Below are 24499 nucleotides of genomic sequence, written 5' to 3'. Positions count from 1 at the left end.
ATAATTAAGATTAAGATAATTTCTATCCAATATTTGATCTAGCGTCGGATGTCTCTAAACTACATCAATATCAACATTGATTTTCATGTGTCTTTTTGTAGAATCAACGTGAAAATTTAGCAATACATGCATTATTGAAGCTAAACCAAACATACATTTAGTTATTTTTAGTGCATTTTAAAATGAAAATTTGATTAAAGGTAGATCACAAATATTAATCCATTACTTCATTTGTTATGTCAGTATTACATTAATAAAGTTAGTTACTTAAATTAAATAAGATATATTTTATATTTATAATAAAAAATATTAAAAAAATAAAAATTGAAATGCAACATATTATTGAGACAAAAAAATACATATTTTATCTTAAAAAGTTATAAGGGTAATTGTATTTCTTTTAGGTTGTTCAATAGGATGGGAGTTATATCCCATAAGGAAGCGGATTTAAATTTCGTGTCGATAAGAAAATCTTGTTAGTGTATTATCTATGGAAGTATTCTCTAAACATTTAAGTGTAACTGTAATTTGTAATTATTATCCTTGTAATTAGAAATTAGAGTAACTCGTTAAGGTGCATGAGCAAAGTTATCATGTGATGTGTGTCCCTTATCATTCGCGTGCCCTTTGGTTTCTTTCTCGCATGTTAAGCGCTGAAACTGACGTACCCTCTCTTTCTCTCTGTCATACTGTGGGGTCTCTCTCCATGTCTTGTCTTATCACGCTTTCCTCTCTCTCTCTCTCTGGTCCATTTTTACTTCACTTCTTTGTCTTTACTCCAACACTCTCTCTCCAACCTCGGTTTCCACTTTCTCTCTGTTTAAGAAGGAACCCACCACTTCTTCAACTTGGTGCCGTTTATTCATGGACCAGAAGAATACATCATAGCTTCTTTCTCATTTCACACACACAAGAACCTTGGTGAGCATTTCTTCTTCGTGTTATTTTGGTTGTTAACCATCTGGGGTGCCTCCATTTTTTACGTGACGTGTAGGAACCATTTGGGGTGCTATGCTATGCTACCTAGTAAGAAAAAGTTCTTTTTTTTTTAATGAAGTTTTTTTAGGTTGTGGCTAAGTGGATTCTGAAGTTTTTCGTTTTTAAAATCAAACGGGTTGTTTTGTAAATTTGTTGGTGATCTTTGTCGAGGTTTTGTTGTTTTGCTACGTTCTTTTGCATTTTGTGTGCAGGTTTGAGGATCTGGTTCGTGTGAATTTGTTACTAGGTAGAAAGTGCAGTGAAGCTCTTTACAGCTTTTGTCTCAGTGTCTTGGTGTGCTTTGATGTTATGTCAATGTCGTGCAACATGTTTTGGTTTATGTGCCCTTACTTTGGTTTTGCTTCTGATTGTTTCGTAGAGTTCTTGAATTTGTAGCTGCTCGTTGATTTTTATTTTTTTCTGTTGCTCTCTGTTTTAATTACCATCGAGTGTTTAAGGTTAGTCATTATGTCTTTGTGTCTGCTTGCAATTGATGCTCTGAACACTGTTTGAGTCGCCCTTTTGGTCTGTTCTTGAACTGATATGGGTGCATAACTTTGCTTGTGTGTGTGGACAATGGACAATAATCAAAAGTTGTGATTGAAGAATTAGGCATGATCTGTTTGTTGTATACGACCATTAAACCACTCTTTTAATTTTTTTTTTGGGGGTGGGGAATGACTTTATGGATTCACTGACTGAAATTCTGTAAGAATAGTATTGTTGCTTGTACTTAGGCTGAGAAAATTGTTGCTTTGAAGTTGAAGGTATTGATCCTTGAGCATTTCTGTTCTTATCACATGATCTCTTACAAAATATATGTTCCGTGAGCATTTCTTTTAGATGCTTCATTGCATATTAGTTTTCATTCCAGATTTCTGGCATGCATTTGGCATTGTCGCATGAACTCTATTTTTGAACATGCCTCTTACTGCAATATAATAACAAGGGAGAGAGATATTGATGCAGAATCTTTGTGTTTCTTTTGGTAGATTGTATTTTAAATTCAATCCAACATGTTGGTTTTTATCAATGGCTTAATCATTTTGATCTCTGTCTGATCCCAATTGAATATAAACTCAGTTCTTATTACAGATAGTTTGGTTACTTTTGTATAGTGTTTAACTATATATTCATGGAGGATGATCTTGTCTTTTCTTCATTTACCTGAGTTGTATGTCTATTTTGAATATTTTATGAAGGCATTGGTAATAAGAATTCAGGAATTGCCTGATCACTTTGCTCGTTTGTGCACATATGTTTGGAAATTGTTGAAAATCTAACACCCCCTCCCCATTCTACTTTGTTTCTTATTGGAACTCTGGTGAATTGATGCCACAAATTGTCACAAAATTTGTAGAGACATCATGAAGATTTCAAGTTCCAAGCAATTGGCTGTGGGATTTGCACTTGGAAATGAAGGATAGGCAACGTTGGAGAGCTGAAGAGGATGCTTTACTTCGTGCATATGTCAAACAGTATGGTCCTAGGGAATGGAATCTCGTGTCTCAGCGCATGAACACACCTCTTAACAGGGATGCCAAGTCATGCTTAGAAAGGTGGAAGAACTACCTCAAACCCGGCATTAAAAAAGGATCTCTTACTGAGGAAGAGCAGCGTCTAGTCATCAATCTTCAAGCAACGCACGGGAACAAGTGGAAGAAAATTGCAGCACAAGTCCCTGGTCGCACTGCGAAGAGGTTAGGGAAGTGGTGGGAAGTGTTCAAAGAGAAGCAGCAAAGGGAAACCAAGGGGAATAGCTGCACTATTGACCCAATTAGCGATAGCAAGTACGAGCATATCCTTGAGAGTTTTGCAGAGAAACTAGTGAAAGAAAGGCCTTCACCATCATTTGTTATGGCTACTTCTAACAGTTCTTTTCTGCACGCTGATGCACCGGCTCCTCCACCGGCCTTGCTTCCATCTTGGCTTTCCAATTCCAATGGCACTGCACCTGTGAGGCCACCTTCCCCTTCTGTGACTCTTAGTCTTTCTCCCTCGACGGTGGCAGCGCCTCCTCCATGGTTGCAGCCCCCTGTGAGAGGACCGGACAATGCTGCTCCTCTTGTTTTGGGGAATGTGGCGCCTCACGGGGCAGTTCTAGCATTTGGTGAGAACATGGTGATGTCTGAGTTGGTGGAGTGCTGCAAGGAGTTGGATGAAGTGCATCATGCTTTGGCCGGACATAAGAAGGAGGCGGCATGGCGGTTAAGTAGGGTGGAGCTGCAGTTGGAGTCCGAGAAGGCCGGCCGAAGGAGGGAGAAGATGGAGGAAATTGAAGCGAAGATCAAAGCTCTGAGAGAGGAGCAAACAGCTGCATTGGATAGAATTGAAGCAGAATATAGGGAGCAGTTGGCAGGGTTGAGAAGAGATGCAGAAAGCAAGGAGCAGAAGTTGGCTGAACAATGGGCTGCAAAACACTTGCGCCTTACTAAGTTTCTAGAACAGGTAGGGTGCAGATCAAGGCTCACTGAACCAAATGGAAGATAGAGTGACACCATTCACAATTGGGAAATCTAGTTTGCTTTTACTTATTATGTCTTGAATTTATATGATATGAACTTTATAGTCATAGTAGTTTTGTTCCTGTCATTATTCTGAAAAATGTTGTTACATATGGTTATTAATATCCCTATCTTTTCATACAACTTGAGGACTTGCATTAGTGGTTGGTGTATGTTTACATATAACGTCCTTTATGAATATGAACTTTTGTTATTATTCAAATTTTCCTCAATATATAGATACCTTTCACCTTGTTAGTTGTTACTTCCTAAAGGGGCATAGCTGAATAGAATTGAAATTGTCATACAAATGATTGTTGCCGAGAAACCATTTTTTAATCTCCTTAATGATATGCAAAGTTGTAAAGAAGGTAGAGAAAGAAAGTGTTGGAGAAAAACTAGGGGATAGTACGAAGCATGAGGAGTCTGTTGGCTACAATTTCGGGGATAATGACACAAAAAGGATGGGTTACGGAAAGGAAAAGTGGCACAAGAGAATTGTTAGGGTCTTTTACAAGAAAAAGTCTCCTGGGTTTTTGGGAAAGATTTTAATCTCAAATTTCAGCTGTTTTTATGGGCAAAGCTGGATGTTTGGGAAATCAACTGAAATTTGTAAAAGAAAACTTTTTTCTTCTTAAAAACAAGCTGTTTTTTTAATATGAAATTTGTTGCTTATGATTATTTTTCAAGTGCTTATTTTTATACCCTTTTACTATGTAAAAGTTGATTTTGTGTTGTATTCAAACGATATTAATTATTTTCAAACCATTTTTAGCAAACTTATCCAAACAAAAACAAATCCTAATTATAATTGATTGATATAATAATTGATCATTGAAATGATTTAATTTTTACAGCTATCTCAAACACACTTAGGATATATAGCTGGTTGTTGTCATTATTATTGAATAAAATACTTAGTAGAGCTAAGGCTTAATAGATACAAAGAGAAAGTGAAGCAAAGAAGTCAAGCTGAAGCCAATGGTTTCATTTTCTTTTTAAATCATTTTTTAAAAAAAAAATAGTTAATTGTTTTTTCTTTTATCACCAATAATGAGCCTATAATTGTCATTGTCCCCCTCTTAATTTCTACTTTTATTGGCATTAATAGGAAATTTGAATTTCAAATTTTGAATTTAAATGTCATAACTTGTCCATTTAATTAAATGTTTTTTTAATTCTTTTGAAATAATTATTAAAAATACAATAATCCCCCACATATTTCAAAAGAATAAACTACATTTAACAAATAAATAAAAAATCCTCTGGTCTACATGAGGTGTAATGCATTGAACCTGGTATAACAAGCTATATGAACCAGACCTAGATTGATAAGACTTAACACACAGTATATTGGTGTAGCAAACTATATGAACCAAAATCACTTGGCATGTGATAGTGGTCTACCAATCACAAGACACCCCACAGTCTTTGTTGTTATCATTGTGTTGCGCTACTAGGTCATGCACGTGTCTGGTATTCATGAGTGTTCTAGAGATCTCACCAAGATATCATGCAAGCGGCCCCACTTGACACTCATATAGGTGATTTCATTAAGTGTATGTTGCAAATCATACATCACCTATAAGGGAGATGAAAATCATTAAAAACTTTAAAAAATGTAAAGGTTTCTCAAACAACTTACTATAAACAACTTATTATAAAGTTTATCCTCTCATTAATGCAACTCTAACACTTTCTCACACCATAGGAAGAGACTAAAAGAAAATTGATAGAAATCAATTTGAGTGTTAGCTGACAAGTGACTTGTTTTTACCCATATGAACCTTCTTCATGGGATCTCCAATCACAAAGGTTGAGTTACCATCACTTGTTTGTTTTCAAGTGGCTTAAGTCTCATTCCCCTCGATGTTTCTAATATCATTTTCTTCCCTAAGGGTTTTGTCAAAGGATCTGCTAAGTTTTCTTCTAACTTCACATAATCTATGGAAATTGTTCCATCTTTTAGCAGCTGCTTAACCACATTATGTCGTAGTTGTATATGTCTATTTTTCCATTAAATGTTTGATTCTTAGCCACAACTATCACTGACTGGGAATCAAAATGCATAGATATTGATGGGGTCGGTTTCATTCCTAAAGGAATGTTAGCTTAGAAGTTTTTCAACCACTCAGCCTCACTACCAGTCATTTCTAGAGCAACAAACTCTGACTCCATTGTTGATCTAGCAATAATAGTTTGTCTGACTAATCTCCAAGCTACCACACCACCACCAAGAGTAAGCACATAACCACTAGTGGATTTTGTCTCATTTGAATCAGAGATCCAGTTAGCATCATTATACCCTTCAAGTATTGCGGGAAATCCACTATATTCAATACCATAATCCATGGTACCTCTCAGATATCTCATGAGTCTAACAAGTGCATCTCAATGGTCCTGATTAGGACTATGGGTATATCTACTCAATTTGCCTACTGCATATGCAATATCAGGTCTAGAAAAGTTCATCAAATGCAATAAGCTCCCAATGATTTAGGCATATTGAGTTTGAGCAATTGGTTCTCCTCTATTTTTCTTTAATTAAGAGTTAGTATCATAAGAGGTACTCACTGACTTAAAGTCATAATATTTATACTTCCTAAGAAGTTTCTCAACATAATGCTCTTGGGATAGTAATATACTATCTCCCTTCCTTATAATTTTAACTCCCAAAATAACACTTGTTTCACCCATGTCTCATATCACAAAAGATAGTTACTTTAAAGAGAAGAAAAAAATCACATTCTCAAATATTCCATGTAAATATTTTTCTTACAAGCAATCATTTTATTGTCAATGGAAAGTCAATCAAAAATCACCTATAACCCCCCACATTGATTAATCCTAGCTAATTAGAACACATCAAAGGTTCACTTGCCATCTCAAATTTTTTTTAGTAACTTCTCTAACAAATTTAAAAACCACAAAGATAAGTTATGAAAGTATAATGAATTTAATTCTTAATACTGCACCTAACACTACCACATTATACTTTTAAAACACTGACACTTGTACTTTCAGAAGATAGTATGCTTATAATTCTTAATCTCATCACTTGAAAGAAAAATCATTTTATAATAGTGTAACCAATCAACATTTATTCTACCAATTGAATTTGACAACCAATTAGGAAAATTCATGTGTAATCAACATCATTAGTACCAATCGATATAACAAATCACAATGTAACACAACTCAAATTACATTAACAATTGAAATTCAATCTAAAAAAATTGAAATTCGAACACATGATTTCATGTCACAAGTGAATATTAATATAAATAAATATATAACAATTAAAAGTAACAATTGAATGATAATTGTAAACAATTAAATAACAAAAATGTTCAAAATAAATGAGTTGATATAACAATCAATTTTAATTTTAATTAAATACACATTTAATTTTGAATTAATTGACATAGAACCAATCAATCAACAAGGCATCAAATCATATCACTCTATATATTCTCCATAATATTTTATACTTTAACAAGCAGCCTTTAACTCTACATGTTAAACCCAATAGATCAAGTAATCAGGTGAAAGAATAAAGCTAGTCATGCAAAAGAGTAATAATGGTGGGGCAAAACAAACAATACTGCAATAAGTTGCAACACAACACCAACTTTTCTCGTACACCAATTTTTTTTATGTCCAAACCCAAATCAGATTTACTATAACAAAATATATAATTGGGTGGGTAATCTTCAGCGGTGCCTGTCGCTACATTTATTTTACTTTTTGTATTTCGATACTTACGATGAACTATACAATGACAAATGATCACAAATTAGAGTACTTCATTTCAAGTGCTATGATGAAACATTATGAAATATCCAATTTTTTTCTTAGTAATAACACAATTGAAATATAAAATATTCAATGAAGTGCCTCTGTAGCAATTTAGTACCTCCTCCTGTCATAGTTTGTTTTAAATCAACAAGATCAGTTTCTCATTGTACAAAAAAACATGTTTTCTTAGTTAATTTTGATTCAATACATGTTTCACATTTCTTACTTTGTTTATCATGCATATTAATTAAATCTACTCATTGCAATTTCATAACATACATTGGATTCACATGTATTAATTTAGCATGCTGATGTATCATCATTTTCTCATATTTCTTAACCCTTTTTGTCACCATTTTAATTATTGATTAGCCTTAATTGTCAAATTAATTATGCAGTTTTATCATTTGGGCCTACTGGATTAATTTTGTGTTTTTAATTTAATTTCAGGAGAATTATGAGTAATTGGGCTTGAATCCGGAATAGGGCTTGGACTTGAAGAGAGCAGACAATTTTATTCTACCAAATCTTATCTTATCTAGATTTTATCTCATTTAGATATTATTTCATCTAGATTTTATCTTATCTTCTCTAGATTTTATCCCATCTAGATATTATCTCACCAGAAAAGATCATTTTCCCCTGCCTTTCATTGATCAAATGCTTGAGCGCTTGGCAGGTAAGTCTCATTACTGTTTTCTTGATGGTTTTTCTGGTTATTTACAAATTCATATTGCTCCTGAGGATTAAGAAAATACCACATTCACCTGTCCCTTTGGCACTTTTGCCTATAGGAGGATGCCCTTTGGCCTATGCAACGCCCCTGATACCTTCCAACGGTGTATGCTTAGCATTTTCAGTGATTTTTTAGAGAGTTACATAGAGGTATTTATGGATGATTTTACTGTTTATGGATCCTCTTTTGATACATGTTTGGATAGTCTGGATAGAGTTCTTAGTAGATGCATTGAAACTAACCTTGTGCTAAATTTTGAAAAATGTCACTTCATGGTAGAACAAGGTATAGTTTTAGGGCATATCGTTTCCAGTAGAGGCATAGAGGTAGACCCTGCAAAAATAGATGTTATTTCACAATTACCTTACCTCTCTTGCGTGTGAGAGTTCTTAGTAGATGCATTGAAACTAACCTTGTGCTGAATTTTGAAAAATGTCACTTCATGGTAGAACAAGGTATAGTTTTAGGGCATATCATTTCCAGTAGAGGCATAGAGGTAGACCCTGCAAAAATAGATGTTATTTCACAATTGCCTTACCCCTCTTGCGTGTGAGAGGTTCGTTCTTTTCTTGGTCATGCAGGGTTTTATAGGTGCTTTATCAAGGATTTTAGCAAAGTGGCCATTCCACTATCCAATCTGTTGCAAAAGGAGGTGGAGTTTGATTTTGATGACCAATGCAAAGAGGCTTTTGAAAAGCGTGCGGTGACTACCACCCTTATCATTCAGGCACCTAATTGGACAACCCCATTTGAGCTAATGTGCGATGCATCCAATTACGCATTAGGGGCTGTCCTTGCTCAAAAGATTGATAAGCTGCCTCGGGTGATCTACTACACTTCCAGAACTTTGGATGTTGCTCAAGCAAATTACACTACCATAGAGAAGGAGCTATTAGCGATAGTTTTTTATCTTGAAAAATTTCGTTCATATTTGCTTGGTACTCATGTTAATGTTTATACTGACCATGCAAATCTAAAGTACCTATTGAAGAAGGTTGAATCAAAGCCTAGATTGATCAGGTGGATGCTTTGGCTCCAAGAGTTTGATTTAGAAATCCATGATCGGAGTGGTGCGCAGAATCTCGTGGCTGACCATCTGAGTAAGATTGAGCGTGTGTCTGAGGACACACCCATTCGGGATGATTTTCTGGATGACCATTTGTACATTCTGTATAGTATTTCTGATTCCTTCCTCACTCCCTGGTTTGCTAATATTGTGAATTATTTGGTTGCTTCTGTTTTTCCTCCCTTAGCATCTAAAGCTCAAAATGATAAAATTAAGAGCGATGCTAAGCATTATATTTGGGATGACCCCTATTTGTGGAAGTTGTGCAATGACTAGGTTATTGGGAGATGCATTCTAGACCATGAGATTGACTCGGTCCTGCAATTCTGTCATTCTTCCACACCAGGTGGCCATCTTGGCATACAGAGGACAGCTCGCAAGGTGCTTGACTGTGGTTTCTATTGGCCCACCATCTTCAAGGATTCGTGGAGAATCTGTAGCACTTGTGAGCCTTGTCAGAGAGTAGGCAACTCACCTTCATGGAGACAACAAATGCCTCAACAACCCATGTTATTCTGTGAGGTGTTTGATGTCTGGGGTATTGATATTTGCCAAGGGATTCTTCATTCAATTTTGAGCATTTTGACATATTATGGACCTCAAACGGACATTCCTATCAAAAGTTATGCGCGTTTGAAGTTAAAATTTTTTTTTTCCGTAAAAAGCATTTCGTCAGTACGAGTGGCGGGACCAGCCACGTGGCCGCCACGTGGACAGCAACTCGCCAACTCCACTGGTGAGTCCACCAGACGCCGCCACGTGTCCAACTCGCCAACCCCACTGGCGAGTCCCCTTCAAAAATAGACCCCCCCTGGAAAAAGTTTCAAAACAGCCCCCTTTTGGGAATTAGTTTCTAAAAGTAACCTAGTTTGAGAAATTTGCCGTTTCAAAATGGGTGGAAGCCAAACCCACCAGAACTAACGATGCTAAAGTTGTTATAGATTTTGTTAGATCTAATCTGTTTTGCAGGTTTGGAGTCCCTAGAGCCATCGTTACTGATCGAGGCACCCATTTTTATAACAGATCCATGTATGCCTTGCTCAAAAAGTATGGGGTCGTGCACAAAATTTCCACACCATACCACCCCCAAACTAATGGGCAGGCTGAGGTTTCAAAAAGAGAGATAAAAAGGATCTTGGAGAAGATTGTGCAGCTGAACAGAAAGGATTGGAGCACCAGGTTAGATGATGCTCTTTGGGCACATAGGACTACCTACAAAGAAATCATAGGAGTGTCTCCTTATCGGGTTGTCTTTGGCAAGGCATGTCATCTTCCTGTTGAGATAGAGCACAAAGCCTACTGGGCTGTAAAGACCTACAACTTCTCTACGGATCAGGCTGGAGAGGAAAGGAAGTTGCAACTAAGTGAGCTAGATGAGATCTGTTTAGAAGCCTATGAGAATTCCAAATTCTACAAGGAGAAGACCAAGAAGTTCCATGATAGTTTGATAGCTAAGAAGGACTTCGTGGTTGGACAAAAAGTTTTATTGTATAACTCTAGGCTCGGACTCATGAGTGGTAAGTTGAGGTCAAAGTGGATTAGTCCTTTTGTGGTGACTAATGTTTTTTCTTATGGTACAGTTGAGAGCAAAAGTAAGTCCACAGATAAGAGCTTCAAGGTCAATGGACACCAGCTGAAACCATTCCTTACAAATCCCTCCTTAGTGGATGTAGTGGTGGAGGAGACCTCCTTACTTCACCCTACTTCTTCTCCGCCATGACTTAGGAAGTTTTCTTTTTCTGTCTCCTTCTTTACTTTTATTGCACTTGTCCAAATTTATTGATTGCTTTGATTGTTCTTGATCTTATGATTGTGCTACATTGAGGACAATGTGTTGTTTAAGTGTGAGGGGGGGGGGGAGAAGATTGTTCTTTAATTTTATTAGGTTTTCTAGGTTAATTTTTTTATTTTGGTTTTATATTTTGTGTACAACATTGCATGTTCTCTTTGAATTATAGGTTATATACAGGTAATGGGTAATTGTTTTTGAAATAGGAGTTTCTTGGCATTTTGTGAATTGAATCCTTGTTTTTCTCTACATGTCAAGTTAGTTTTGAAAGCTCGAATTGAAAGTGATAGATTTACCCTTGGTGAGAATTTGAGCCATCATCATCTATTTTTTTCGGTGTGTTTTGCCCCATTGATTGCTTGCACAATAGCCTTGGCTTTACTCTTGTTGATACTTCTTGCTTCGCATGCATGTTGGGAGATGATTTAGGCATTTTGTTCTTATAAGCCTCTAGCTAAATGAGCCTACCTTGAATTAATTCCTTTGATAGCCCCTTTGAGCCTATGTTCCCCTTTCTTTGTTTTGAAGCTCATTACAAGCCTTAAGTGAAAAACCATGATTTCACCCTACCCTTAAGAAATTTTGGAGCTTTGGAATTATTTTGGGAATAAGTGTGAAGGGGGGGGGGGGTATGTTTCATTGGATGATATGTTTTTGTTGGCCATGCTTGATGTATATACATATATTGCCTAATTGTTGCTTTATTTTTCAAATGCTTTCAATTTCTACTGTTCACGTTAAAAAAAAAAAAGACACACACACACACACACACACATATATATATATCTATATATATATATATATATATATATATATATATATATATATATATATATATATATAGAAAAAGAATGAGGTTGAATAAATGAGGTCTTGGTTTGAAGACTTGAATTGGTTTGAGGACTCGGTTGATTTTGTTTTAGGTTACTTTTTAGAGCTTAATTTGTAATTTTGGTTTTGGGGTTTATTACTTTTTGTTACTTCCCACTTATTCCCCATTGCTCATCTATTCCTTTGGGTTTTAGCTACCATCTCATACTTTCATCTACCTTGTCCTTGGCCTCATTACAACCTTAAAAGACATTTTGATCCTCATGTGCATGTGCTTGTGAGGTGGTTGTCAATTTTAGAGTCTTGCCAAGTCTATGTGGTGTTTGTTTTCATGGGTGCTCTGAGAGTAAAAAGTATCCTAGACACTTCAGAGATAGAGTGCATATATTGTAAGGCTTTATCACTTTTCATTCTTGAGCTGATTTACTATCTTGCCATGTTTGAGATGCTTGGATGATTTTCATGACGGTCTTGACTCTTTAACTCTTTACGTGTTGCATGTTACCCATTCTTTTCATTCCTTGAGATTCATTGAGAAATATGTAATTGTTGTTGTGCCTGTTTGTTTCTCTTTAATGTCTCTGGATTTGTCCCTTGCATTGTTTTTTGATTTTTCCCAGGAGTGCAAAAGGCTAAGTGTGAAGGGATTTGATGTGTCATCATTTTCTCATATTTCTTAACCCTTTTTGCCACCATTTTAATTATTGATTAGTCTTAATTGTCAAATTAATTATACAATTTTATCATTTTGTCTTATCTTATCTTATCTAGATTTTATTTTATTTATGGGCTTGGACTTAAAACAGATTTGTAAGCTTTGGGGTTGAGAACTGTATAACAGCACCAAGGTTCTAGTTTTAGGCTCTCTCTCTCGTTTTTAGTTTTTTTTTTGTTTTGGAGAATAATTCTAGTTTTCTTCGTTTTCTACTACAATTTCGTTTGCTATTGATTAATGGAAGACTAAGTCTCCAGCGTTGTTTTCTCTTGAGGATCAAGCACAACTCTCTTTGAGGTTTTATTATTACTATTGAATTCTGATCAGTTTTTCCTCTTCACCAATTACTCTATATTTGTTGCTATTAATCCATGCATGCTTAGTGCTTGATTAATTATCTCTGCGCTTAATTTACGTTCATGCTTAATGATCAATTTCGTTCATGATTAATTGGTGTATGTGTTTCTTAATCACATAATGAATGCCTTATGTTAAATTTCACTTAGTAATTTAATTTGGGGTTGGATTAAGTGGTTGAGCGGATAAAGGATAAATCCTCGTAACCTAGGATAAGAGACTTGCTTGTGAATCAAGGGGAAACAACGTGTTTTAATTCTGATATTTTCTAATTCAAATTTACTTGTTGTTTAATTTACAAAAACAAACACCCCCCCCCCAATTCGTTACTGTTTTACTACAATCTATTATGAACGTTTGATTGACCATTGCTCGTTATGAGACGACCTAGGATCACTTCCTAGATACTGCATTTTTAATGTTTATTTGATTCGGGTATGACCTCGATCGCATGCCATACATCATAAGAATCAATCAACTAAACAGAAGAAGATGCATTCTCGTTAATCACATTAGAAACATTGAGCACAAAGAAACCCTGATCACAATAATCCTTCCTCACAAATACATTATTCTTAGTCATAATTGTCTTATCAAACTCAAAGGATATCTTTACCCCAACTTTTCCCAACAATGCTACAGAAACAAGGTTAACTCTGATAGAGAGAACATGTAGCACATCATTCAAAGCTAGTGTTTTCCCATACGTGAGCTTGAGAAGAACTTTTCCCTTTCCTTGAACCAGAGTAGTTCTTGAATCACCTAGATAAACTTGTTCTTCTCCATCTTTCACAATAGTATAGGAGGTAAACATACTCTTATTAGCATAGATGTGTCTGGTAGCTCCAGAGTCTACCACCCATTTGTTCAAATTGGTGTCAACATTTACTTGAGGCTTAGGAGGATTGTCATTTCTCGCAACTTTGTACCTCTATTGAGGAGGAAAATGTCCTGGCTTCCCACAAACAAAACAGACTCCTTTTTTGTGGAAAAAAGGATTAGAAGTAGGAGCACGTAGGATGGGATTAAAAGGAGTAACATGTGGGTTATTATATTTTTACATATTCTTGTTATTGTGGTCAGTTTTGTTGGCATACCTCTTATGAAATGGTTTGTCTTGTATCGTGTTTGCCTTGACAGATATTGCTTTGGTTCTAGCTGCAACACTTTCCTTTCTATTTGTATCTTCAATGATAATGTGGGGTTGGAAGCGTCGACATTATTGACAAGCTTTGTTGCTTCAGCCATGATACAAACCTTTTAGACTGTTGTTGCTAAAGTCGAAAATCACAAACGCGGTTGAACTTCCTGAGGTGTAAGAGTCACTGACCTAAAAGGTTTATCTGCGGTATCCCACGCAAACCTCCCAAGATTCAACAGGAACGTCTTAGCAAAGCTAAGGTTATAGAACTAGCAAACGAAAAATAAAATTGACCCATGAATAAAATTAAAATTGTGGAAAAAGTCAATGTGACTAAATATGGCAGTCAAATTAAAATAAAGACTTCGTTTTAATCATAGAACAAGGAAATCTTGTGAATCACTTTTGAACATAGTTATAATTAAATTAAATTAATTATTAACTAAATTCTTAGGTCGCCACATTATCTTCTAGCTCTTTATATTTAGTATGTACCTTAGCACTGTTGGTTGCTACATATACTCAATTTCTATAGAATTTGTTTTAACAAAAGTTCAAACAGACTAGCAAACCCATATTTTAATTATTTATTTATACTAAAATTAAATTAAATATTCTCTTTTAAATTATTCAATTATTTATTCATAGATTAGTAAAAAAAATTGGTTTTACACCGGCAATGAGAGAAAAGGTTAAGAAAATTTTCTTAAAACACTCTCGTTGAAGAAAAAAGTTTTAAAGACGCTCTCAGTGAAGAATTGTCCTTAAAAACGCTCTCATTTAATATAGTTAGTTGTTCTGATTTTTATTAATAAAGGATTATTTGACTAAATTTCTCTTTTATATTTCTTTCATCTGTACAACTTGGTTTCCTTATTATTAAAACATTAGATGTGATTAATTGCCAAAATATATGCAATGTGATATATTCCATGTTTTTTCTTACTAACATGTTAGCCTAGTTCTATGTAACAGTGGCTAAAACTTCTTACACTCTTAGTAATATTTCTTAGCAATTTGCATTTTGGATTACACTTCCTCTAACGCACCTTAGACGTTGCCGTGTAACATATGGAACACACCTGAAAGTTTTAAAAAGTGAAAGCTACAGTAACCGTAAATGAGTGCCTCTGGCCTGTTATTTGGTTAGAGAGAAGAGAAAAGACAGGTACATGAAGAGGAATGTCCAAGTCTTATTTATAGACATGTTAGCTTTTAGCTTTAGAGCACGTGCATTTTAGATTTTTACTTACATAATGTTGATGTTTTGGGTGCTTGTAATGCAGGTCACTCCCAAGACATTAGCTGATGTGAAATGTGACACTTTGATTTCTTATAAAGGAAGCGTTTAGGCATGTAACAATTGCTGATTTCATTTCTTGTCAACCATAATTTATCTTAATAATTCATTACATTGACTCTATAGCAAATGTCTATTGTCCTAAAAGGAATAAAAATAAAAATGAATTGAGAGTTCAATAATTGTCCTGCTCTCCATCTCTTTGGTTTCTGAACCTTAAAAGAAAATACAAGTACGATCAATTAATATTTTAAGGAATTAGCACTAAACATTTAGCTTTGATTGTTTGATGCAGCTCTTGGAAATTGCCCAAGTCCCAGATGAACATGTAATCTTCTAGGTTTGTCTTGTATTCTTTTATCAATTTCATGGATCTCTTTCCTCTTTCCCAAGTGTAACCGATTGTAGGAAATTGTTTTAGTAGATTATGAAGTATCATGATTAATTATGTGATTGTGTATAATTGACAGAGAAGGCAATGACTTGCTAGAAATGAATATTTATATTTGTGTTGTGAACTGATTATCTTATATATTCAACATTGTGTTTGTTTTACAAATTACAAGAAGAAAATAAACAAAACATAGTGTGCACACATATATATATATTAAAAATAACTTTTTAGATTGAAGAAACATATCTAAAATGGTAACTTTTTAGAATGATCTCCAAAATAATCAATCTAAAAGTTGTTTTTTTTTTATATTAGTTGAAAATAAATCTAAAAGGTCATGTTTTTTTTATAATGTGAGTTTTTAGAACATTCATACAACCAATCTAAAAAGTTAATTTTTTAACCATTCTAAAAGACCTTTTTTTAGTAGTGTTTGCATACCCCTTCATCTTATTGTTTCCTCTATTATATTCACATTTTCTCTAACATAATCCCATTATCTCTTTATCTTCTCCTTTGCTGCCACAAGACTAGGAAGTTACAAGAAAATACCCAATGCATGTTCCTTTCTCATGTGTTTCTATTCATTTTCACTATTCAATAAATGGAAATGGGGTTTTTTGCAGGATAGTATGGGTTAATTGAAAACAATCCACATAGCCCTTTTTGCATCTCCATTGAACATTTCTAGAGTGGTGTTATGGAGTGGCCTTGGTTGTGGACCACTACAAGATTCCAAAAACATAGTGGTTTTTAAGCGGCACTATAGCAGCACAAATGTGACAGGTTTTAGAAACCTTGTTCAAAGTTTTATTTATGCAACATGCATTACTCTCTCACCTATCTTAACGTAGACCACCAACACTTAGCATAATTTATGTGATGCTTATGTTTCATTTTGTTTAATATTTTTGTGTGGATCTGCTTGTTTCTACCCTTACGACTAGTCTCGTGGCGACTTCTTTGGTTTGTGTTAGTTGTCTTGTCGTAATGTGTGGACACAATTACAAGGCTAACTTGATCTGCCTTCCTTTGTTTGACTTGAATGTGATCTTAGGAATGGATTGTTTGTCTTCTAATCGCATTCTCATAGTTTGTGCCAAGAAGACTCTAGTTTTTCCCGATCATGAAGATGTGGATTTCATCACTGCCAATTAGACTTAAGCTTCTTGAAGAAGGAGCACAAGGTTATATGATCCTTTCCTTTTTGGAAGTCAAGGGTGATCTTGACTTGAAGTGTGTGGATGTGGTCATGGAGTTTCTTGAAGTCTTTCCAGAAGATGTAACTAGTTTGTCTCTGTGACAAGAGGTTGAGTTTGAAATTGATCTAGTCCTAGGTGCAGGACCAGTGTCAATTACTCCTTATTGGATGGCACCAGTTGGGCTAGTTGAGTTGAAGAAGCAACTTGAGGTTGTGCTTAAGAAAGAGATGATCCAACCAAGTGTTTCCTTCTTGGGGAGCACCAATGTTGTTGGTCAAGAAGAAGGATGGTGGTACACGATTGTGTGTTGACTACTTTCAATTAAATATGCTCACTATCAAGAACAAATATCCTTTGCCAAGGATAGATGAATTGATGGATTAGTTGCGTGGAGCTACAATTTTCTCAAAGATAGATATGAAATCAGGATACATCAAATTAGAGTGAAGGATGAAGATATACCAAAGATGGCCTTTCGGACTCAGTATGGGCATTATGAGTATGTAGTTATGCCTTTTGGGATAACAAATGTTCCAGCCATATTCATGGATTACATGAATAGGATCGTTTATTCCTTCTTAGACAATTTTGTTGTTGTGTTTATCGACAACATTCTTATCTATTCTTGTTCTCATAAGGAACACAAAGAACATTTAAGGATTATGTTGGGGATCTTAAAGGAGAAACAGTTGTATGCTAAACTTATTAAGTGTGAGTTTTGGCTTGATGATATACAATTCTTGAGTCATGTGATCTTGGTTGGTGGGATTGTTGTGGATCTATCCAAAGTAGAAATAGTTTTGCAATGGGAGCTTCCTAAGACGACTACAGAGATTAGGATTTTTGTTGGGTTAGTTGGATACTATCAAAGGTTCATAAAGGAATTTTCAAAGATAGTAGCCCATTGACTCAGCTTACCCATAAGGACCAATCATTTTCTTGGACAGAAGATTGCTTGGAGAGTTTCCAAGAGTTGAAGCAAAGGTTGACCATTTCTCATGTTCTTGTTCTACTTGGTCTTAATGAACCCTTTGAAGTTTACTACAATGCATCTCATCAAGGATTAGGTTGTGTGTTGATGCAAAGTAAATAGGTTGTAGCTTATGCATCGCATCAGTTGAAGGTTCATGAGAAAAACTGCCCTACTCATGATTTGGAGTTAGCAACAATGGTGTTTGCTCTAAAGATATGGAGACACTATCTTTATGGAGCCAAGTTTGATGTGTTTAGTGATCACAAGAGTTTGAAGTACATGTTTGATCAGAAGGAGTTTTTGAAAGATTATGACTTTAAGTTGATGTACCATCTAGGTAAGGCAAATGTTGTAGCAGATGCCCTCAGTAAGAAGATGATGCAAATGTTGGCGTTGATGATAAATGAGTTAGAGTTGTTGGAGAAGTTCAACGATCTAAACTTATGTGTGGAGTTGGTCCATGATCACATTAGTTGTGGTATGATGACCATCACCGGTGGATTTTTGGAGATGGTTAAAGATAAGCAGTTGTTGGATCCTAGCTTATGCAAGACGATAGAGATGTTGGAAACAAATAAGGTTATGGACTTCAACATGGGTGATGATGGCATCTTGAAATTCAAGGGCAGAGTTTGTGTACCACAATATCCTAAGTTAAAAAGGCATGTCTTGACACATTCTTAGACTCTCCCTGAATCTAAACAAATATTGTTTAACACTAAACCACTCTTTGGTTTCACAAATAATAATTTGGATTAATACAAGTATTCAATAACACTCAATGAGTGGATAAATAATAAAGTTCAAATACAAGATAACTTTGCTTAGCAAAGGATAAACAATAAAAGCTTAAATGAGTCGTCCAGTGATTTATGCAAAGTTTTGCTTAAGAGTTATTCTCATTTTCTCGTAATAATTTTGTCTATTTTTTTTTGGGTAGAGTCTGCCTTTTATAGATTTCAGTGAAGGATCTGTTACGAAATTAGTGCAGAGCCCTTGAAATGACCATTTTCTCATAATTGGAGAAAAGACTACGTGGCATTCTTTGATTCACGAGGATATGCATAGAAGTACAAACAGTTGCATGTGCTTCTTGTACTCGACGAAAGCGACCCATGAGGAATATTCTGTGTATTCCTTCTATTCTCTTCTATTTTGTTCATTCCTTAAATTCAAATTTTAACAATTTAAATAAAGAAAGACAAACTGTTAGCTCTTTGACAAGTATACCAAATCGCTCATAGTAATAATTTCTCGGTAAGCCGAGTGTTGTACCACAAGGATTTTGTTGCACTTATGTGAAATACTTTTCTGTTTGCAAATTGTAAATTTAGGGTATAAAATTAAAGGCAATTTAAAACTACGTAGCAAGGGATAAGAAATTTAAAATACAAGATAAAGAAAGATAATAGATAAGATAAAAGATTTAAAGATAAAATTAAAGGATAAAGAAAAAGGTAATTTAAATCTAAGCAGCTACTTCTAAATTAAAGGAAACTAAAGCAATAAATAAAGAATAAAGTCTATAAAATATTACTAAATCTAATAAGCCTAAATACCTACTCCTAAATAGGGGATAACTACTCCTAATAAAACCCAACAGTAAAATAAGGAATAACTACTTCTAAGAAAAACCAACAATATAATAAGAAACTTCAAACAATAAACTAGGGAATAAAATCTATATAATAAAATTGCTAAAACCTAACAAGTCTAATCAGCCTAGATATATGAATTCAGGATTTGTCTGTTATCAATACCAGTGAACTGATTCTGCCCCACATCTATCCATCTACTTGCCCCTGATGCCTCATGATGACAAGCCTACCTTAATTACCTATCTTCCAAATGCCCTTTGCGAAGACTCAATAACTAAGATGCATTAAGATTAAATTCTAGATGTTTGCTAAAGCATGGGCATTGGGTCAATGCTAACCCTATGATTTCTTTCTTTTATTGTTCTATTAAGCGTTACCCTCTCCCGAGTGGACTAACCATTAAAACAGATTCACGCATTCATTCCTTACCCCTAATTAGGCTTTACCCTCTCCCGAGTGGACTAAAGACTAACAGAAAATAAAGACTGAGAAGCAGAATATATAAGAAAGAAAAGCAGATAAAAGAACCTGGAAGGAAAACCCTCTAATGATAACCCGATAATTTCTTCCTTTTATTGTTCTATTAAGCGTTACCCTCTCCCGAGTGGACTAACCCTTAAAACAGATTCAAGTATTCATTCCTTACCCCTAATTAGGCTTTACCCTCTCCCGAGTGGACTAAACCCTAACAGAAAATAAGGTCCGAAATACATGATAAATAAGAAAGAACGGTAAATAAAAGAACCTAGACAGAAATCCTCTTTTTATTGATAACTCTTGAAATGCTCCATACATCATTGGCTTTTTAGGCCTTCCAGGCCCTAGCTAGGGGTTTAGCCACTCATAGTCATGAGGGTTTGACAATGAGAAGGGGGGGGGGTGAAAGAAAGGTAATAAGAATATAAGAAAAGGGAAGGAAAAGGAGAGAACTGAGTGCCAGAAGTCTAAAAACTGAGCTTTGAGGAAGTGTGTTCATTTTCCTAGGCTGACCCTCTTATTTATAGGTGCAAAATTGGGCTTTAGGCCTTCGTAGTCTCACTGAGCGCGAAGCCTTGCGCTCAGCGCCACCGCGTGCTCAGCGTGTGTCGTGCACTTAGTGCCTTGCCTTCTTGCGACGCGCTTAGCGCCTTGCTGGACTTGAGCTTCTTCTGATTTTCTTCTTCTTTTTTTCTTTATTTCTGCTCCTTTTTGCTTGTTGTACCTCCCTTTTTCACATCTGCAATCAGAATTCGAAATTAATTAAATCTTTCTAAATTAAAGCATAAATAATTGCTAAATAATTAATTCTAAGTTAATTTCAGACCAATTTTCCACTATTAATTCACTATTATTTAGCAGTTATCACAAACTAAAAATTCAAAAGAGAGAATACGTGTACTTCCCTTTTTGGCTATCAAGGCCTTTTTCGAACTGTATTGATCATTTTGAATGTATGTATGAGTCGTACTTAATTAGACATGAATGATAGTGCTACACAATGTTTAACACTGGTTAATATTATGAATGGACACTCTTGGTTTTAGCGCATTGGATGCTAGTTAATAATTAACAGAGCATTTTCCTCTTTGAGTGTGGACGATATATATAGATAATAGTTTAGTCTGTTGATCCTATCCACTTGTCATAAACTCATTAACTTATCAATAATTTATAGTCATTGTAATCATCAAAATCTAAGGTAAGTATGAATGGTCTTCCAGATCTTAATAAAATTTGGTCATCCAGACCTAATATTATACAGATAAGCGATAGAGGCTGCTAGAGTTTGAAACGGGTGATCACGTGTTTTTAAAGGTTATACCCACAATAGGTGTAGCTAGGGTGATCAAGTCTACAAAGCTTACCCCTAGGTTCCTTGGACCTTATCAAATTCTCTAGCGTGTAGGCCTTGTAGCTTATGAGATGACTTTGCCATCTTTCTTGACCAACCTACACAATGTGTTTCATGTTTCACAGTTGAGGAAGTATATTTCGGATCCTACACATGTTCTAGAATTGGACACGGTGCAAGTGCATAAAGATTTGACCTATGAGACTCAACTCACGAGGATAAAGGATAAAAGGATCAAACAACTTAGAGGAAAAATCATCAATTTGCTCAAGGTATTGTGGAGTGACACTATAGGAGACCCAACGTGGGAACTTGAGGACAAGATGCGTGAACAATATTCAAATCTATTTCCTTGGTGAGCAATTTTCGAGGGCAAATTTGTTCTTGTTGGGAGTACTATAACTATGTTTTTTTATAATTGATTTACTAGTGATTTAATTGAAATGCAAGAGAAACATTATTTAATTCAAGTGCTTGAAATAAATTAACTAATATGTTTGATGATTTGAGTATGTGTTTTATGTGTATTAGTATGTTTGGGTCTAGAGGGATGTACTTTTGAATTATAAGAAAGTGTGGGTGTGTTAGTAGGAGGAAAGGTGTAAAAAGAGAGAATTTATAGTCATAAACCTTTAAAAACCCTCACATTTCAGAAACTTGTCTAAAAAACCTTTCATTTACACTCATTTCCTCTTCTCCAAGAAACCCAGCCCTTAAGAGTTGAGTTTTTGGTGCATTTGTTTAAAGGAGATTCTTCTTCCTTCTTGTTGGAACTCCATCGTTGTCCTTGGTGTGGTAAGCTTTTCCTCTTCTTCCCTTATTCTTCATTTTCATTTTTCTAAAGCACCTATCCAAGTTCATGGAAAAACTTGATTTTAAGGGGTTTTGATATTGTTTTTGGTTGGCTTTGGTGTTTGGTTGATGCTTATGTATTTGATTGTTGTGGAAGTGGAGGAAACTTCCTGTCTTGGATCCAAAGGTCACTCATTTTCGTTCCTTCTTCAAAGACTCATCATCTTGGGTTTGTGTAGGTAAAGGAAGCTTACCTTTTTTCTTGATTTTTGATAGGTTTAAGTTGTTTGGTTTAAATCTTAAGTTCTTTTTGTTGGGGTTTTGTGTTTAGAAACATAAATATTGATTATTGACGTGTTTACTATGAGCCTAGATAGCCATTAATGGCATCAAAAGCTTGAATTTTTGAAGAAATTTAAGTTGGAGACTGAAATTGGCTTAAGCCATGATTTTTTTAGCTTAAGAGAATTTTGGACAAAATGTGATCATGAGCTCTAGACAAAATTTGCTTAAGCTACAATTTTTTGGGCTTAAGCCTATTTTTTACCTTGATTGATTTCTTGGGTGTTTTCAAACCACATCAATATATATATATATATATATATATATATATATATATATATATATAACTTTTATGAGTTATAAAGAAGAAGTAAAATTGACTTTTATGACGAGATCATGAAATTCACATTTATGTAATATTTTGGTGTGGTGAAAGTAAGAATTCAAGGTATAGTAATATCTTACTATGCTATTTGAACTATAGGTGGGTTCATAAGTGTTATGAACATATGAGTGATGAATTTATGATTTGGTATCCTTTTTTTTTTGTGTTGAATGGGTGAATATGATTATGATGGCGTATTATGATGGTGTATGCTGATTGTTGAATGAATTAGCATATCTTGCACACTTGGATAAATGACATTGCATGTGAGTATGCACGTAAGTTTGGGGTGTTGTGAAGAGCCTCAACCTAGTGCTGGAGGTTGTGGTGGTGACTAACAGTGAAAAGGCCTATAGAATGGATGAGTGGACGAATCCCTACATAGGTTAAGGTCTTTGCAAGCCTTACTAAGGTAAGCCATTATTGATGCAATCCTACCCTCCAAGGGCATTGGATAGAAGATTCCAAGATGATTGGGCTAGAGATGTAGGAGAAGGCCCTAGAGTTCTCATGAGCCTTAGGGTAGATTTTAGGTCTATGAGCCCAATTATCTTTATACATATTAGATTAATGTTTCATTATTTTTGGGCCTTATATTTAGGACTCCATAGTGTAGAGAGGGTACCTTAGTAATGTAGGATTTTTCAGCCCTTGTATTTTAGGACACCGAGACTAGTTTTTGTATTAGGGGTAGTTTTATAATTTTATATGCATTAAATGCACTATTTGATGTGTGTGTTGGGAGATAAATTTAATTGAATTGGGAGAAGCACAATCCAATTAAATTTTGGACCATCTTAAGGGGGAGGTGAGCATTTGCTTGCTACACCCTATTGTCATATCATATAGTCACACTTTGTATATGTTCTTCATGCTTTACCTGTCTCATGACACCTAAACATACTTAGTGGATAATCTTGAACTTGATCTTGGATTAGTGGGCTAAACCATATAATCATAATTAGTGAAATTTTGGCTCCAAATTTGGCTACACCAGTTCAAATTCAAGTGAAATTTGAATAGAAATTCAAATTTCCCTCCAATTTTGTGTAACACTTAGGCTATAAATTTCCCTCCAATTTGAATAGAAATTCACTATTTGTGTGTGCATTTTTTCAACTTTGATTATTTGAAAATTACACTTCAAAGTTCAGACCTCATTTGAGGCATAAAATTTCGTGCTCCTTCTCCTATTCTCCCTCCACTTATCTTTTCTTCCTTTCAAGCTCTTATCCATGGCTTCCTATGATGGTGAACTTGTTCTTGACTCATCTTCTCCTTGAAGTGGTGTCTCTAATTATCTTTCTTCCTTCTCCATTTCGCTGTCATTGATCTTCAAGAAGCAAAAGACTCCATCGATGAAGAAGATCTAAGGCCTACAAAATCAACTACCCACATTCATTTATTTTTTATAAAAGCCACATTTTTTCTGTAAGGTTAATTACCATGGTTTTATTATTATTTTTTTGAATCTCCCGAAAAGGTCAACGTGATCAAGGTGTGACTATGTTAAGGGATGTGTTTAAGTTAATCGCTCAAAAAGGTGAAATCTCCTTAGAGTAAAGAGTCCGTATGATATAACATGATAAATAGACATTTTAATCCTTATTATAGTTTGAAAGTAATTTTTTTAGTCCTTGTCATTTACATTTTAATTCTCTTTTAGTTCTTATAGTTTGAAAGAAATCTTTTTAGTTCTTATACTTTATTTTAATTTCCTTTTAGTCTTTACCATCAAAATTGAGTAATATTATCAATTATAATTAATCATAAAAATATTATCAAGTAATTCGTAACTAATTTATCGCAATATAATTTATAATAAAA

At 34.9% G+C, this 24499-nt stretch overlaps 1 protein-coding gene across 2 annotated transcripts; it reads left to right on the top strand.

The window, feature by feature from the left end:
• Positions 1 to 774: 774 nt before the first annotated feature.
• Positions 775 to 3705, top strand: LOC114396820 (transcription factor AS1-like). Of its 2 annotated transcripts, none has more exons than XM_028358997.1 (2): positions 775 to 1026; positions 2339 to 3705. In XM_028358997.1, the coding sequence occupies exon 2, from the start codon at positions 2395 to 2397 to the stop codon at positions 3466 to 3468; it is 1074 nt and encodes a 357-aa protein (XP_028214798.1). In that variant the 5' UTR covers positions 775 to 1026; positions 2339 to 2394; the 3' UTR covers positions 3469 to 3705. The 2 variants fall into 2 exon arrangements, with proteins under 2 accessions (XP_028214798.1, XP_028214797.1); XM_028358996.1 differs by having other exon boundaries at positions 776 to 921.
• The last annotated feature ends 20794 nt before the right edge of the window (positions 3706 to 24499 follow it).

This window comes from Glycine soja, chromosome 18 (genome assembly GCF_004193775.1).
Source record: "Glycine soja cultivar W05 chromosome 18, ASM419377v2, whole genome shotgun sequence".
In the NCBI taxonomy this organism is placed as follows: Eukaryota; Viridiplantae; Streptophyta; class Magnoliopsida; order Fabales; family Fabaceae; genus Glycine; species Glycine soja.
The sequence above is the reverse complement of the archived record's forward strand: the minus strand, read 5'-3'. Positions and strand labels throughout refer to the sequence as shown.

What these genes read in the sequence shown, in the direction of transcription:
- LOC114396820 (XM_028358997.1), top strand. Translation starts at nt 2,395, where the DNA reads ATGAAGGATAGGCAACGTTGGAGAGCTGAAGAGGATGCTTTACTTCGT.